Here is a 17,190-nt window from a genome sequence, read left to right on the forward strand (position 1 = left end):
ATTCAGCACCTCTTCCAAAGTAGCTTGCCTGACAGGAGTAAGAGAAAAAGGGAGAAACTAAGCAAAAAAAACCCTAGTCCTTACCGAGAAATAGGAAACGTTGCTATTTTGGATAAGCCTCTTCCCTAACCACACAGATTTGCACCACATAAACACATCGACTATTATTATAATTATTTGGAAGGCTAAAAGTAAAATACTGTTGTCCTTAACCTCAGCAGAAAGGAGAAACATGCAGGTTACTTAAGGGAGCATCCACAGGGAAAGACATACTAGATATTTGTACTGCAATGGCTTTGCCTGTACATGGACGTGGTCAAAGTCTGAAGGTCTTTTTATTATACCCTGCTTCTGAACAAATACATCTTCAAACTCACAATGGCTTACCTGTGCATTTGTAAAGCACAATCTGTTGACTGTATAGCCACAGCTGTAAGCCAATAGTTCTCACTATCACTGTTGAGATAAAATTTGTTTCTGTGAACTTGAACTGCAGTGTGGACCACTGCTGGGAACCCAGTTAACAGAAGACAAAAGAAGAAAGTATTTCAAATTTGAAAGTGAAGCGTACAGCTCCAGCAATCAAACGCCTGCACTCTAAGCGCTACCAAACACAAGCAAATTTTATGGTACCACACACACAAAAACATAAATAAGTTTGAAGAGTTACCTTCACACCGAGATTGAAGAAAAATCTAAGAATATTCTTATCTGGGAAAAAAAAAAACAAAAAACAAACAACAGAAAAAGATCTATGAAGACCTAAAATATTACACTTCATCTGATCCAAAAACTAGTCTCTGCAGAAAGTTCCATTTCAGTAGAGGAACACTGGTATTAAGCTGCTGCTTGCATGTCTGATTGACTGGAGGTGGTGGGTGCTTGCCACAGTTAAGGTATCTAGAGCACAACCACAGTTTACATTTCAGTTTTAACAGTTTGTGGAACTGAACTTCTCGTTTGTAAAGAAACGGTTCAGTAAAACACCACTGCACGGTCAGACATGGTATGTTCTTTATGGGCATATTCCATATTTGTAGTATGCCAAAACCTATATCCCAGACCAGAGAGAAAATGCTCAACAACTTCCAAGCTTTTGATTACAAGAGAAAACCTGTTACTGTAAAAAGAAAGCAGTTCCCCAGAGAAAAAAAATCCTTTACATTCACAAAACCTCAAGTTATGATGGGTCAAGCTAAGAACCACAAAATGATCATATCCAATTTCCAGATGTAACCACGCAAAATAATCACAATGGTAGCAATGCAAACTAAAAAGTTAAAACTCTATTCAATAATCCCTCCCACACTTTACATCATGGAATGACAACAATTAGTTCTTTTGACATAGACTAACAACAGGATCAATGAAGCTGTCCTAACCTACATTTAAAGAGAAGAAAACCTATTAGGAAAAATGGTATAAAACCCGACTCCGCTTCTAGTTTCTCACCTTTAGGTAAGTCTTCCCCAGTATTGCACAGGGAGTAAGAGGGTGCAACGGCTCTTTCTCCCTTTTCAGTAAAAGGGAATCCAGGGTATAGTGGATCCTGATAAGGATTCAGAGTCTGAGGCAAAGGCATTAAAGGCTGGTTAACTGCTTGCAGCGACACAGGAACTCCAGCAACTGGAGCAGATGTTACCTGAGCCTGTGATACAATAGAGTCAGGTCCCGTTGCTGGAGCTGGCATCAATGAAGAAGCAGGTATTTGGGCTGGAATACCTATGGGAAAGAAACACATCAACTATGTACTATCACAAAAGAAAGTGACAGCAGGAAAGCAAGTTTCAAAAGACAGAAGGGAGAAAAAACCAACCACCGGTATTCAGGAAGATACAGAATATCCTTGAGTCGGGAAGTTACAAACAAAAAAAAAAGACATTGCTAAATGCAGAGAATAATTTTCAGAAAGAGTAAAACGGTTAAGCTTTCCTGAAATGATAAAGCATTCCCATATTTATTTTTAGAATTATTAATACCACAAGGAAATAGGAAGGGGAAAAAAAAGGGGGGAACTGGTAAGTTATGTGTAAATCTCTGCAGTTCTCATTCCAACCAGGCAATACAGTCAACCCTCCATCTGAGCTTCCATTACATGGGCTATGCATCTTCTGCCACAGGTGCGGTCAACTATGAGAGGATTATTACTGTATCATCTGAACATAGTAAGCAGATTTGAAAGCTAGTTCTTGTACAGAAACCCAACAGCGGGACAAAAAATGCAGCACCTGATCCAATGAGCAATATTGAATCAAAAATAATTCCACGTACCAGAAGATACGTGTAGCACAGAAAAAACATTATACTGGCTTTGCAGCTCAGGTCCAAATGGATCTCATTAGTTCCAGACATACCAGACCGTCCTTAGTAAATCAAGGGGCTTTAATATTACATGGTACACAGAGCACAAACACATAATCAAGCTTCTATGTGCTGACAGTGTGCTACACTTCAAGCAGATCCTCTGAGTAAGCCCCCTCAAAACTCAACGCTATCCCACTCAGGAGAAAAACAAGAGAATCGAGTACGCATCCCTCTTCCAACTTCAGGTAGGGAGTAAAGCAAACTACACATATGGGCCAATCAAAGATATACTAGAACTCCTACAACTCTCACTAGCTTTCAGCAGTGAGAAACTATATCCCTATAAATGACTGCCTTGTGGAATGCAAAGTTGCAGGAAACTGCGGCTCCTGGAAGTACCTTCAATTTAGCAAGACAGTTAAAATATTTTTCAGGGCTAGTGGTTTCTCATTTATGTTAATATTTCTTCAAACCTGCTGGTCCATAGGCTGTTGGCTCACTTGGCCAAGCTGGCACAATGGCTGGTACTGAAGGCACTGCTGGAGGTAAATGCATCTCAGAAAAGACTGGTGAGGGTGTTGGAGTTAGGCTTGGTAAGCAGTCTGTCAGGTTCTATAAAAACAAAGAGATAACACAACGTTATTCTAAATTACCATTGCTGGTGACCCTTCATGTGTCTGACTTCCACCAACAAAGGCTCGATGACTCGGTATTACCCAGACTATTGACCAACACCACAGCAAAATATCAGCTACTAACACATCAGGCTGCATACATAAGAGATGTCTGAGGTACGTTACACATCACTGTGAAGAACTCTGCACCGAGCTCTACCCAGAACATGCCTGTACCATGACAGCCAGAAGTGTTATAACCACCTCCACAAGCATTACATTTAATTTCTCCCATCCAAAAGAAAAGCCACCCTCACAAATGATTACCAATAACCTTGGAGAAACCTGAAAAGGCAAAAGGTAAAGAAGTTAAAATCACAGCTCTCTTAGCAGAAAGATATCAAGTAGCCCCTCTCAGAAGAGAAAGGATATACTTTTACTTTTCTAGGAAGCATTGTTCTTTTAAATTCTTTATGTTAGACATAACAGATTCCTAGATGTAAATACAAAATTTCAGCATTATCGCCATAGAAATGACTATGTAATTAAAAGCCAGTATTATAATACATACGTGGCTGTGATGAAGCTCCCCTTTGTCTGAAGTCTCCTGACTGGAAAACTTTGAAATCAAACAAACATTTCTTACTTGCTCAGCAAGAATCGGAGAATCTGTTTTCACTTGTTCCAAAGGAGATGAAGCTTTTGGAAAACTCTCATCTTGACTATTCTTCTAAAGCAAAGTTAGAAACAGACACAGCTAGTCTAACAATCAGATTTACTTTTCAAAGAGGCATTCAAAGATATTAAACCACACTACATACAAAGTGGGCTAAGCACCCAATCACTATTATAACTAGCGCAACATTCTGCTCATTGAAAGGACAGCAAAGGTTAAAAGCCAACAAGAAGCCACAAATCTCCACTGAACTTCAGAGACCATGGTCTGTTAGCACAACAGCTATTAGTAAACATCAAATCTTCTCTGGTCCCATTATACTGAACATATGGACTGTACTAAGCAGTTACAAATCCAGATTCACAAGTGCTCTCGATAGCCCGGATTTGAGAACTCAGGTTGCAGAGAAAGACTATAAGTATGGATTACAGGGGCTGAGGAAAGCTGACAGCAATACAAGCCTCCAACCTTAGAAGTATTTCACTGAAAGCTGTAAAGCAGCAGCAGCAATCACAGCTCTAAAGGCAGCTATTGCTCTGCTAATCATGTATCAGAGAAGCAATAACATTAAGAAAAAATTTGGTCTTTTCTTTAAGATTACCTCAGATGAATTTGGCTCAAGCTTCTGACTTAAGTGGATCTGCCTGGAATTTGACTCTGTAACACCAAGACATAACCTAGTAAATGAACCATTACACCATTTATGGCTATCACAACTTAAGCCAGTTAAAAGTTTGTCTTTCTAAAGTTAAATCTTCAAAACAAAACCTACCTCAGCACATATTACTTCAGAAAACTTAAATTTTTATCAAAGATCAAACCATCCTAAAACAAACAGTTGTTAGGGCAGTAACAGAGCTACTACTTCAAACCCAGTTTTCAAAGCTCCACAGGAGTTCTTTACTGATGCTTGTTAACCATTTCACTGATGCTTGAGGGAAGCAGGAAAGAAACATAGCTGTCTCTTTAAACACATATCATTCATCCTAAGTCCCTCCTAGTGAAAAAGAAAGTTTGTGCTTTGCTTAAAGTGAAAATGTTTTGATCTGCATTTCCATATTCAGGCGTTAAGACACCAGAAGCTTAAAAGTCTTGTCTACTTTAGACCGAGTAAAAGATTGATAAGCTTAGGAGGTTTTTAATGGTTCAAAAGATCTACAAAGTTTTCAGACTGATGCAGAAAGAGTTTAATTTCTCAAGCACCAGCAAACACTTGTTGGGGGGAGATGGTGCTGGAAAACAGTCATGGCATAATCTTCATATAGTAAGAGCTGTACAAGTTCTTCACATTCTAGCTTATGTTCAAAGCTGGTTACCACTGCTTGTTAATCAAATTAACGCACATAAGTTTAACAGTAGCCACTAAATAGATAGGTACTTTTCAAAAGCCTAGTATATGCACCATCACAACTAGACAATGTAAATTGTAACAATATTAATTGTAAGAATTACTGCCAATTCCCCAAGCATGAACAGGAATCTCTAAATACTCAGAAGGAAGTAGTTTATTCCTATCCAATTTTTAACCTAGTTTCAGAAGGGGCAACGCAACCCAGAGTGTCACAAAAAACAGGGAAGCCTGTACATGCCATGCACTTCAGCAAAATCTATCATGACACTGTAGTTAAGAGCTTTCTCTACATGAACATTCTTTTTAGCATTGCTGATGGAAGTTTTCAAGTGAAACAAGTTTTCAGATGCTCGGAGAATGAAAAATAGGTAGCATCAGTCCTTGTAAGGCCTTCTTGAACAGTTCCTTTTACAACATGTGATACTAAGGAGCACAAGTACCATGAATACACAACAGCAATGCCTCTGCTGTTAGAGATGAGAAAACAAAAACTTCAAGAAAAGGGAGGGAAAGAACAGCTTCTAAGAGGAGGCTAGAGAGTCTGGATTTTCTTTAATCAGGAAGGAAAAAAAAAAAGTAGTGGAAGAAGCTATGGTCAAAGTCAATGTTTAGTTATGGCAAAGCTGACAGGACAAAAAACAAACAAACAAACAGTATCAGTTGCATTTAGCAGAGATATACTAACTAGATCCTGACAGCCAGCTTCAACTTTCATCTATTACTCACAGAAGAGGAAAAGAAGAATGAAGAAAAGCTTAAGAGCTTTCAACAGACTGGGGGTGGGAGGAGAAAACCCAGAAAAGTTTTGACCCTGTGACAGCTCTTTCTGCTGTAAGTGGGGAGGTTTTCCACTCCTCTGTACACCATCTTCTCCCCTCCTTCTGTACCACTGTGTGCTAATTCTTAACCATACCACATTGAATACTTTTACCTGGTTTCCTCTTAACCAACTACAGTAGGCACTCTTAATCATCCTCCCGCCGGCACCTTCTGCCACACTCACTGGAATTTCTACAGGATCGAGTTTAGGGTAGCTCTGATAGTCTTTTCATTTCTCTCATACCTCTTCCCACGTACTAAAAAAATCCCAGCAAGGAATCTGCTCTCAGCCACACTCAAAGCAGGAAAACATGTACTTTCTTCCTAAACCACACCTTTGCTACCTTCAGCCTAGCTTAGTCTGGCACTATTACTTAACGATAATTTCCCCCTCGTTGCCTGAACAAATGCCCCGTCTTGAACAAATTCTGAGGCTGGTAATAAAAATAAGCAAACAAAAAAAAGCCTTTATCTAAAAACATTTATTTTTACCTTTATCCTTTTGCTCTTCCACCTCTGCTGCCCACTTGCTGTTTCTTCTCTCATTATTTGAGAACTTTTTCTGGTTTAAATTATCCACAGTCTGTGTTGCAGCCTGACAGACAGACTGATTCTAAAAAAGTTTAGAAAAGCAGAAATATGACTTTATATAAGTGAGATAACACTTTGCCATCATCTGATATGACACTATTATGCCTTCATGACACATAATACCCGTGATAGGCAGAAAGGGAGGGGGGGAACAGTCATGGTAAGTATCAGATTCATCCACTCTTTCATTCATTGCTAAATTTTGCAGTGTCCTTTAAAAGCATTCATGTCATTAGTTTACATGACAAACAAAAACCACTTCACTCAAGATAGTATAGCTTTAAAACCACATCCTCCTCCTTCAGGTGAGCAAATACAGCATACTGTTCTGTTAACCACAGCTCACAGAAAGAGAGCAACCACCGCCCATTAGGCTTCAGACTTAGTCTGCTCTTGGCAGTGCAAAAGAGCTGTTCATTTCTTCTCAATGACACCACGTTACTACCGCTCAAGAACTGAAAGATATAGCACAGAATGTCACTTCCACAAAGCAAGAGATATTTAAGGCCCATCTCTCACCTATGCATTCCTCTCAGCCTGGTTTTTGTTTCGGTTTGCCCTCAGATTTAAATCCAAAAGCCCCCCATATCTCTAGAACAAACCTTGGTAGACAGCAGCCCTTTTTACCCCTAGGACCTGCTCACTCCCTGGGTGTACTGAGACTCCAACCCACTTTCTTCAAAAACTGCATCAATAAAATAATCTCTCAAAATATAAAGGCTACCTTCTTCCCTCAGACATAGACAAGTCCACTGAAGCCAGCTCAGCTCCACGATATAAAAAGGGAAAGGCTGACAAAGAATTTGTATTACTTATGACACCAGGCAAGTTCTCACACCAGTAAGTTCTCAGGCTAAAAAGAAGAGTCACTGACAAATAAAACAGGTTTTATGCAAACCAAATCAGAAACAATCACCTAGTCACCTCCGCTACTAATTCAAGCGCCACAATGCCATTTTACTGAGCTATTTCTCAGCTAAATTAAACTGTACTTCAGAGCAAGTTCTTCACCTTGAAGCCTGATCCCACCATACAAGAAAAAGACAACATCTGAGTAACTGTAAGGGAGCACAGAGCTGTCCAAAAACAGAAGGAACATGAAGAAAAATACCCACAGCTTTCAGAAGCTCACGTGTCTACTGTATTTACATGCCTAAAGAACCATGTATGGCGCACACCAACTATTCCCAGGGAAATTAGTACGTATGTGTCTTATCTTGACTACACAAAGTGTTGTAGATTTGCGTACTTCTATGTAGAAAGTGAGAGTAAAGAAAACATCCTTAACTTCCAAATTGTACTGTAATGCATGGACAGCAAAATAACGATTGCTAATTAAAGGTTCATGGGCAAGTATGAAAAATGCACTATTAATTACAATGAAAAAAGCATACACTGGAAAGAGCAGGAAAAGCTTGCTCATCCCTCTGCTGTATCTCATAAAGCGAACGAGACTCTTCTATAGCCTGTCTCTCCCTGCGTTCCTCTGGAGATAAGCCAAAGTAGTTACAATCTCTGCTGCCATGGTTCAGATCCTCAGTTCTCTCCCGGTCTGGTTTTCTATAAAAGGAAAAATGAAATGGGATCACTTTGACCAAGAAATTCACCGGTATCAAACACAACACAAAGCCATTGTTTAGATGGAAGAAAAGATAATTATACAGCACTGCTTATGTGATTCCACATATACCAGATCCCTTTCTGCCTACTGCAAGTTACCCACACACATAAAGTTTAAGGAAGAGAAAGAACAGATTTTGTCTATTATTTATTCAGTTCAATACAATTTTGAAAGACTTTCTAACAAACGGTAATTATTAAATCACAGTTTAAAAAACCAATTCCTACATCAAGTGATCTAATACATTTCTGTGCCAATTGAGAACTGACCATGCCCCCACATGCTACATATAAACATGTAAGAGACAGTTGAGGAAGATTTCTGTAAATACAACAACAAAAGGGAAAATGCATTAGTTTTCCATGTCTGAAGTATTGCCACACAAAAATAACATCACTTGTTTTGGCTTTCTTAATTACTTAGCTAAACATCTTGGGATACTCATCTATTTAGGTTAAAGGTGGAAGAAAAACGCCCTTAGAATATTGTATGTGGCAGACTCCAAAGACACCCCAGCCCCATTTATTCCACGAGGAGTTACGATACAGAAGAGTGACAGAACAGACCATGAAGAGTTTGGGTTTGTAACCAAGTACGGAATAGTCTTTTAGATAGGACAGAACAGTAGCAACAATGATGAAAAAATCTGCTGCAGCAGCCCAGTCAATTAAAAAATCACTACCGACAAATGCAGGCAAAATGCCGTTCTTATAATCCTTCAAGCGATCAGTAATAACATGAAAGAGTCCTCTCTATGACAGGTTTTGCAGAAGCTGAGGGAAGATCTTAGCCATGCCCAAGAACTACATGCAACATTACCTCAGCCCCAACTAGGAAAAAAAAGAAAACAAAAAAAACACACACACACCCCCAACACAACCACTTTCCAATAAGAAACTGCAGGTTTGGTAGTTTTCTTGCAGGGAAGATGCTGCCATGCAAGAAAAAAAGTGGATCTCACGATGATAGCAATTTTGAAAAAGATTTAAAAATAAAATTAAAAAAAAAAGAATTATTTTTCCTGTGCTTGTGTGTATTCTTAAGGACCTAGAACACCGTTGAAGAATTTAACGGCAACATATTTCAAAAGAGTATATTGGAAGCATCTGAAGCAGACACTTGGGCTTCAAGAAGCTCAGCCAGAGTTCAAGATAAGGAGGATGTTATTTGCAGTTTTACCTTACAGTTTGGGAAGGATTCCTGCATGGAGCTTTTTGCTCAGTTGAGGTCTGATAAGGTTGGGGTCCAGAACCTAAGAACTGATGCTGCCTGGTTCCCACGGTATGCTGAAGTCGAGGAGGTAGTGCTGACTGGGGCTTTATTGACTTGCTCTGATTCTTTGGCCCTCTGCAATCTGCATCTGTAATAAAGAAGTGAAAACAGATACATTTTTTTAAATAATTTTTTAAGCTCTTTGGGACAAAATGTCTGACAATAAGGATTCTGCCACACAAAGACAGGTACAATCCTACCGGGCTGAGCATTCTGACCCCATGTTGGGAAAAACTTTTTCATCTTCTTCCCTGGCACAGTGTTCCAGCCCTCCATAGGAGAGGCCTGTGGAAGAGGTTTAAGGCTCTTCAGTGAGACAGCATGCCTACAAAACAAGGAATTATGGAGAAAAAATTATATTAAAGACCAGACTGGGGCTTACATAAATTAATACTACATGTTTACTAAGACTGGTGGATCTTTCAGTTTTTGAGAGCATTGCAAAGTCCTTTGCTCTTTATGATTACACTCAAGCGACAGGCAGAAAAACAAACCTTTTTTTTTTTTTTCCCCTTTTTATAAATAAAACTCTCTGACAAGTTGATACAAGCCTATCTGGTAAAGAATGATCAATCATTTGTGAAGTGAGTATTACAACATATTCAGGGCAGACAGAAAAGCTACAGACTCAGGCAAAATTACCACAAACACTGCAATAGATGTCAAGATTGAAAAACATTATATTGGTGGTTTATATCCCAGAGCAATTACTGCTGTTTTAATGAGGATGCTGTAGGATGTCCAAACAACTTTACGTTATTTGAAAGGAAGACATTCAAATCTATAATACACAGTTCCAATCAGATTAAATCTCAATTTAAAAAAGGAACAAAGTGCAAGACAATTTATTTATTATTTACTTTAACAAAAGGAGGTCTGATGAGATTAATGGGCACCTTTCTCCTTCCCTCATTCACACTGACTGAAAGTGTTTCCTCTTCCCAAACTACACAACTTTGGGGTTTTTTTTTCTCCAGAAGAGTTACAGAACTTACAGCAGAGCTCAAAAATAGGTCTCAAACTGCACCCATGCCCACCTCCTGAAAAAAAAAAACCAAACCAAAAAACAAAACACACCACCCCCCACAATGAAAACCGCCACCACTGCCACCTCTGAAAACAACAAAAACACCCAGCCAACCAACAGCACAAAAAACCACACTGCAATCCCCAACAACAGCTTTTAACAGTCCCAGCACAGGGCAAACGTGACACTGACCTAAACAGAAAATTGGCACTCCGTATGAAAACAGGTAGAGCTACTCAACCAACAGAGAAACTAGGTGCTGTGATGGACCTTTCAATATGAAAAGCTTGTCACAAATCTAACATGTAATTAAAGTGTTGCTTGTTGTGCTTTGTAATTAGGATGGTGTCAATCTGTTTAGAATTGAATCTTGGCACAAAAAAATTCTAACAATAATGTACTTACTAGTGTCCTCTGCAAGTAATATCCAGGCTACTTAGCACTAAAGAAAAAAAAAGTCTGAATCGACAATCAATGCAGAAACAACCACCCACCCCCTTTTTTTCATTTAGTGTGTCATTTTCTTAACAATTTTGTCACAGTACTGCTTCAAGTTCAGTAGATATACTTCAGGGGCTGAAATTAACTCTGAAGTAAAGTAATGCTGCCATGTCCAGTGTTCAGTTTGGCAATCTTTTCTCCAAAAGAGATTAAGCCCTTACTTTGCTCCAAGCTCTTCTACAAATACAACAACTGGCCCATTCTCTGAACAAACTTCTTGAATATGAGCATTATAAAATTTCCCGTTATGGTCTAAGCGCACCTACAAAGAAAAAGAAAAAACGGCACATAAGCGTCAAATAATACAATCAGAGGACATAACTAGAATACCAGTAATGAGAACTTTTACTTTGGGCAACAGAAGAACAGAGAAATAAACATCACTTAATTCAGTAAATGTGCCAAAACCATATCTTCAATCCATATTGCTTCTTCAAAAAGAAATACAAATACTGTCAAAAAACAACAGAAAAATCCAGAAAGCTTGCTGGGTAATGCCAGTTTATGAAATTCCGCTTTCAAAACTATACGAGAAAGTTGAAGTAATCAGGATATCAAGGGATTTCAGCTTTACTGAAAACATCTTTCTCTCAGAATAAAACCCAAAACTTTCCCTTGTTAAAAATTCATTAAAAGAACTCAGTGAAATCCAGTTTAGTCAAGCACATAAGGAGCACCAATTACTTCTGAAGTTACTATTCAGAATGTTTAAAACAACCAAAAACAGTTGTTCAGACATGATCATCACTGTTACTTGTCTGACTGACATTGTGTCCTTAAAATTCTTCCATTAAATATAAATTTCATAACATTCAGCTACAACATTTGGCTTTCCAGTTGTATTAATTTGGTCAACTCCACTTTTCACTATTTACTTCATCTTCCCTTCCAGTCTTTTTATGCCATGTATTTACTGCCTTGCTGCATACTCTTGCTGTCAAATTTTATATGTATATTAATTACCAGAGTTTTTTCTACTAATAATATCTGTACCCTGTAGTAAATACTACACAAGATAGCCTTAGGGCCTTAAATACAAGTTTTAAGCCAGTACTATTACACAATAAATAATAAACTCTACATTAGGCTTTTCTGTTTGTTTTCTGTGGGCTTTTGCAGGTTTGTCATTTGGGGGCGGAGAGGGCTGCCTTTTTTTCGTTTGTTTGTGTTGGGGTTTTTTTCCCTGAAGTTTAGAAATGTGTTTTTCCTGCAATTTATTTACTATGCTTTCACTAGTGTAATGGAATTAGAAGTACAAACTCAAAGAGCCCCCATGCTGCATGATAAACCTAATTGAGTATTTTCACTTCAACATTAATAATTTTAATAGATGGTCAAATGTCCTAGAAAGAACTATATTTAGCCAAGTATCACCAGTTCAGTTAACACATGTAAGGAGTTTAATCTAAAATCCGAATGCTAAATGGAAAAATCTTATTTCTTCTTAAGCACTGATACTGCAAGTTTTAATAGAATTTAAAGAGCAATTGTCTAACACTTTGAATAGTTCAAGAGGAAGAATCACCACGCTTTTTAATGTGGTAATATTGCACTAATGAGATGTTCTATTACACACCTTTTCTACATGTGTGCTGGAAAGTCACGAACACCACCATCAATTATATAATAAGCATATGCTCAGTTGCAGACATAACTATATTGATATATAGTTGCTACTTTCTAAATATTATTTGCTTAACGAGGAGAGGAAATCAGTATCTTGAGCAAAACGTTAATGTCTCTATAAACTGTAATTGAATGTTACTTACTTTACATTTATCTCCAACTGAGTACTGCATGCCAGCAGCAATAGAGAAATCTTGTTTTTGCTGATCTGTAAACACATTAGCAGTAATATACTGTTAGTTTAAATACACCAACAGAGATACTTTCTTGATGCAGTGAAAATGCAAGCCACAAGTTCAGGCCTTAAATCTGTGCATCGACCCATGTGAGGAAGACTTCTGCCTAAACCCAAACTGCCATTTGCACCACTGTTCTGCAAGAGGGATTCACTTTATACATCAGCTTGCAAAAACTGCAACTTTTAAGTATTCAGTTACTTACCCCATTTGGACTGGAGCCAAACATCATATTCAACATTTCTGTAAACTGATGGATTGAGTGATTTAAGAACTTTTTTAGGCAAGACCAACAAGGTAGGACTCCCATTGCTCTTAAGGTGCTGTATGAAACAAAACAAAGTGCTAAATGGTCAACTACCTAAAGATGTACAGTTATCCATTTTTCAGCCACAGTGCTCAAGCTTTAAAACAAAATATAAAGAAGCTGAAAATACATAAAGCATAAAGAGCTTTGAAAAATTAGTTCAATACTGTTCTTTTAACCATACCAGAGCAAAATTAAGAACTAAGCAGCATTGAGAAGGTCACTATACACCTTTTGGCGCACCAAAAGCAAACATTACTTTACAAAGAAATAAGCAGTTTCAGATATCACACATTAGGCAAACTAGAAACTCATTCTCTCATGAACATTAAACACTGAAGAAATATAGCAGAGTACAAGTTATGAGGAAGAAAATAAATCTTAACGTATAAATACCTTGTTGCCAGAAAGAGATTTCAATCCATTCATATCACTAACTGTTGTAACTTTACTTCTGCAAAAGGACAGAAGCAAGCTGTGGTAATACAGTATTAATAAGGCCTGGAAATCAGTTGGAAGTAGATAAAAACACTGAAACTATCACTGTCTACGTATTTTTCAAGAACAAGCTTACCATAGAACATCTCCATCTCTTAAAATGAAATAGGTGTCTAGAACAAGAGCTGAATTTCTATATCATATAAAGGGAAAAATAAGATTTTTTTTGTTTCAAGCAGAGGTTTTCAGAAGTCTCACACATACTGACTTAGCCATCATTTAAGCAAAGAAAAAAGGGGGGGGGGGGGGTAGGCAAGGGAAACAAAAATTACTCTGAAATTTTTGCAGCTACACAATGAAAACCTAACAAAAGCAGACATTACAAAAAAAAAAACCACACTCAAAAGCAAAAGCTACTCCATCAGTCAACTGGCATCAGGCACTCTAATTTACTCTTGTTTTCTACACCTGACATTGCTGGAAAATTACCTTCCACAGAAAAAAACCCAAACAAGATTATCTTTTCTCTAAAACTAACTGAACTATTACATTCAATAATAACATAACTGAAAAGTCCACTTTTCTAAAATGAAAAAGATCTTCTGGAAAACTAGGTATTGAAACAGGTTAAAGTCAACCTTAAGAGAAGCCAAAAATTTAAGACTACAGAAACACAGCAAAATGTTTGTAATTTGTGTTAACTAGGTCAACCGTCACACACACTAGCCCTTACATCATAAGACATATGGTTTAAATCAAAAACATTCAAGTTTGATAGTCCTAAGTGAGCATATGACCTTCATTTACAAAGGTGCTGTTAAGGTTAGCAGTGTATTTTCTTATGAATCCCAAAGATACGGGGTAATGCTACCGCATATGAAGCCCAGGAAAGCTCTGAGAACAGAACGAAATAAAGGTTTCCACTCTCTGACATTTAACTACAATAATTGTTCCCTGAGGCAGAAATACTTTGTATTTTAATTGGAAGTGTTCCCTGGTATTTCTTTTTTTTTTTTTTTTTTTCCAAACAAGAAAACCAGTCCCTTTCCCAGAACTTGGTTTTCCTTCTGTGGCAATTTCCATAGTCTTCCCTTCTGTTGTTTTCAGCTTGGAGAAAAAAAATCACCTCCCAACATCTCAAGAAATTTCTTCTGCCACATGCCATACAGACTACAGCAGAGCCCCCAGAAAGGACTTTAACGACGCTCAGCAGGAAGAGCTGACACGATGCACTAGCATAGCGTAATCTCCATGGCTTCAATGGAACCTCACACAAGCCAGGGTTTTAAGAACAGTATTAAACGGAAGATAAACTGCCAACATGTAAATGCAAAAACAGCACTGTGAAAGACTTACTGTGCAAAAGGAATCAGTAGGTCAAAATCTCAAAGCTGGCTAGAGCATCCAGGTCCAGCAAAAGGAATACAAACCCACAGCTATAACCACTTCACAAAGGTCAAGGAACAACATGGAGCAAGCTACATCTGTATTTCTCCATTAGCCACATCTCAAGCAGGCATTTCAGCCCTCAGATGTGGAAGCAACACAAGTTGGATTAGATTCCTGTAACCCTACTCATTTGCAAGAGTGAGCCAAGTTAATTCTCATGGAGTTTTACCATGCCAGACTGGCACACTGACAGCAATCCCAAGGGATTCTGCTATTTTAAACAGGAAGATGGACAGGTTGCAATGCCAATATTCCATTGTGTAAAGAGACCCAAAGCTAGCCTGCAGGAAGAACAGAGGAATCCAACCCCTGTCCTTAGGTACAGGGAAGATTACACATTTCAAGTTCGAAGTTTACTTCTTCATGCTTCTTTTCTTAGTAATTTGTAAAGTTTTTCAACTCCGTTACATTCTATTACCCATCAGAAATTCAGAACACTTTTCAACATGTGTCACCCATAGGTACCTTTCATTAACTTTTAAATGGCATTTACCTGTAGTTGTCATCTTCCGAATCTGACGCTGATACTTCACTGCTACCGTTACTTTCCTCTGTCACACCAACAGCACTAAGTTCTGCTATGATTTTCTTTACATCTGTATCAAATACTTTTTCATAAAGCAACTCATACAGCAGAGCTGGGGAAGAGGAAGAGAAAGCGGAAGGGAAAAAATCAATTACAAGGTAAATGGGATTTTTTATACCACCATTACAGATGCACTTCAAATTACTTCAATCAAAGCAAGCAAGCATTTTGATGTGCTAACTGAAACAGTGAAGGCATTAGAAGCAAAACCAGCTGCAGCTACTATGGCTTAATGGGTATACATGAAACTACTAGAAACCAGGTCTCTCAAGGGGCAAACTTGGCCTTAGCCTTGTAACTCTGCACACAGGCAGATTTCATAAGGAATTAGAATCCTTGCAGGGATTGTCACAGTAACGCATCAAAGGCGATTAAGACCTTTGGGTATTTCTGCCATCTAGTAAAGAAAACAACCAATGAAGACAGTTATTTTTTTGCACGTGCAACCCCCATAATTTCTGTGAAAAGTTACACATGCAAGGATAATTTTAACATAGACAATCGATTTGCTAGCAGTCTGAAATACGAAAATAAAACCAGAATGGTGACCAAAGAAACGCAACAGATAAACAGAAAATGTTGATGTGCTAATTTGTTATATTGGATCACCCAGATTCAAATTGGTCGGTAAATCTCCTCTTGGTATATAATCTGCTTTGTCAAGAATCAGGACACAACAGGAACTCACGCTCTCCAAAATCATACAGTCATTGACAACTCAAATTAAAGAATGACTATAATAAACTTTCATACGCAGCCTCTTCCTGAAACCCGATAGTGAGCATTTGAACATTTCGGGTAAAAATACATGCTTTTAACTAACCAACATAATACTTACACTGGCACAGAGCAGCCTTTTCTGAATACTCTATGGGATAAACAATATCATAGTGGTTTCCATTTGAGAAGCACAGCAATACCTATTAACAAAACCACACAGATACTTTAGGTTTTGTATCTCACTTGATTTTTTACATGAGCACTACCCTTTCAACTCAATTTAATGTTATCAAAGCATTGTTATCTCTCAGGATCTCAAAGCATCAATAAATATCAATAAAATGATCAAAATGTTTCGCAGATGTCCTTTAAACCAAGAAGAATTTGACCAAAAGTCAAAAAGAATTCAAGACAGACGTAGCTATGCGAGTTAGCACTTGTAAACTGATTTTTACAAAATTTTATATTACAAGGAAGATACACCGCACCCCAAATACAGACCATCTATCAAAAAGTGCTACATGTGTTAATAGAATAGCACCTTAAATACATACAAAAGAATTTGTTAAAATTGAATTCTCAGAACATTTCATTGCTTTGAATAGTAAAACTCAAATGAAACTACTTGCTGTTTATGAAGTAGTCTTAAATCAGCCTTTCACAGTAGCCAGGAATTTTTTTTTTTTTTTTTTTACCTTATCAGAAAAGCCATTTTCAGTTACATGTGAAGGAGAAGCATTTGGTTCCCGGTATATTATGAAATCTTTCCTGAGAAAAAAGTAGCAGTTAAAATTTCATTTAAAGATTTATGTCAATAGAAATTGGAATATTCAAGTCAAGTTCAAGAAACATGCATAACTACAGAAAAGACCTAGTGGAAAAGAATACTGAAGATTATCAGTACAGCTATCACTGGTCAAAAAAAGCTTACTTTTACAAAAGAATATACTAGAATAAGATGTGCTGGCACAACATGCACAAAGCCAACAAGTCAAACAAATTTCCAGACACCGCTTTCTGGAGCTGTGTCTAGAAAGATGATGGCTTACCAG

At 37.8% G+C, this 17,190-nt stretch overlaps 1 protein-coding gene across 13 annotated transcripts in view; it reads right to left on the minus strand.

Moving 5' to 3' along the window:
• The window catches only part of OTUD4 (OTU deubiquitinase 4), a 35,877-nt gene that overhangs the window by 5,629 nt on the left and 13,058 nt on the right, over positions 1-17,190 (minus strand). For 3 of the 13 annotated variants that reach the window (XR_005826045.1, XM_040581982.1, XM_040581993.1), the window contains exons 6-21: positions 16,834-16,906; positions 16,257-16,338; positions 15,326-15,470; positions 13,342-13,399; positions 12,844-12,961; positions 12,546-12,610; positions 10,938-11,038; positions 9,449-9,573; positions 9,156-9,336; positions 7,750-7,915; positions 6,257-6,377; positions 4,196-4,251; positions 3,490-3,648; positions 2,778-2,916; positions 1,453-1,722; positions 671-711 (exon numbers count right to left, since the gene is read on the minus strand). Coding sequence is in view for 12 of the 13 variants with exons in the window: in XM_040581982.1 (XP_040437916.1) it covers positions 671-711; positions 1,453-1,722; positions 2,778-2,916; positions 3,490-3,648; positions 4,196-4,251; positions 6,257-6,377; positions 7,750-7,915; positions 9,156-9,336; positions 9,449-9,573; positions 10,938-11,038; positions 12,546-12,610; positions 12,844-12,961; positions 13,342-13,399; positions 15,326-15,470; positions 16,257-16,338; positions 16,834-16,906 (1,900 nt within the window). In the remaining variant the exon portion in view is untranslated. Of the gene's footprint in view, positions 1-670; positions 712-1,452; positions 1,723-2,777; positions 2,917-3,489; positions 3,649-4,195; positions 4,252-6,256; positions 6,378-7,749; positions 7,916-9,155; positions 9,337-9,448; positions 9,574-10,108; positions 10,289-10,937; positions 11,039-12,545; positions 12,611-12,843; positions 12,962-13,341; positions 13,400-15,321; positions 15,471-16,256; positions 16,339-16,833; positions 16,907-17,190 lie in introns of those variants that run through there. The other 10 variants (XM_040582034.1, XM_040582025.1, XM_040582006.1 and 7 more) reach the window with 10 other exon arrangements.

The sequence above is a fragment of the Falco naumanni genome, chromosome 1 (genome assembly GCF_017639655.2).
Source record: "Falco naumanni isolate bFalNau1 chromosome 1, bFalNau1.pat, whole genome shotgun sequence".
NCBI lineage: Eukaryota > Metazoa > Chordata > Aves > Falconiformes > Falconidae > Falco > Falco naumanni.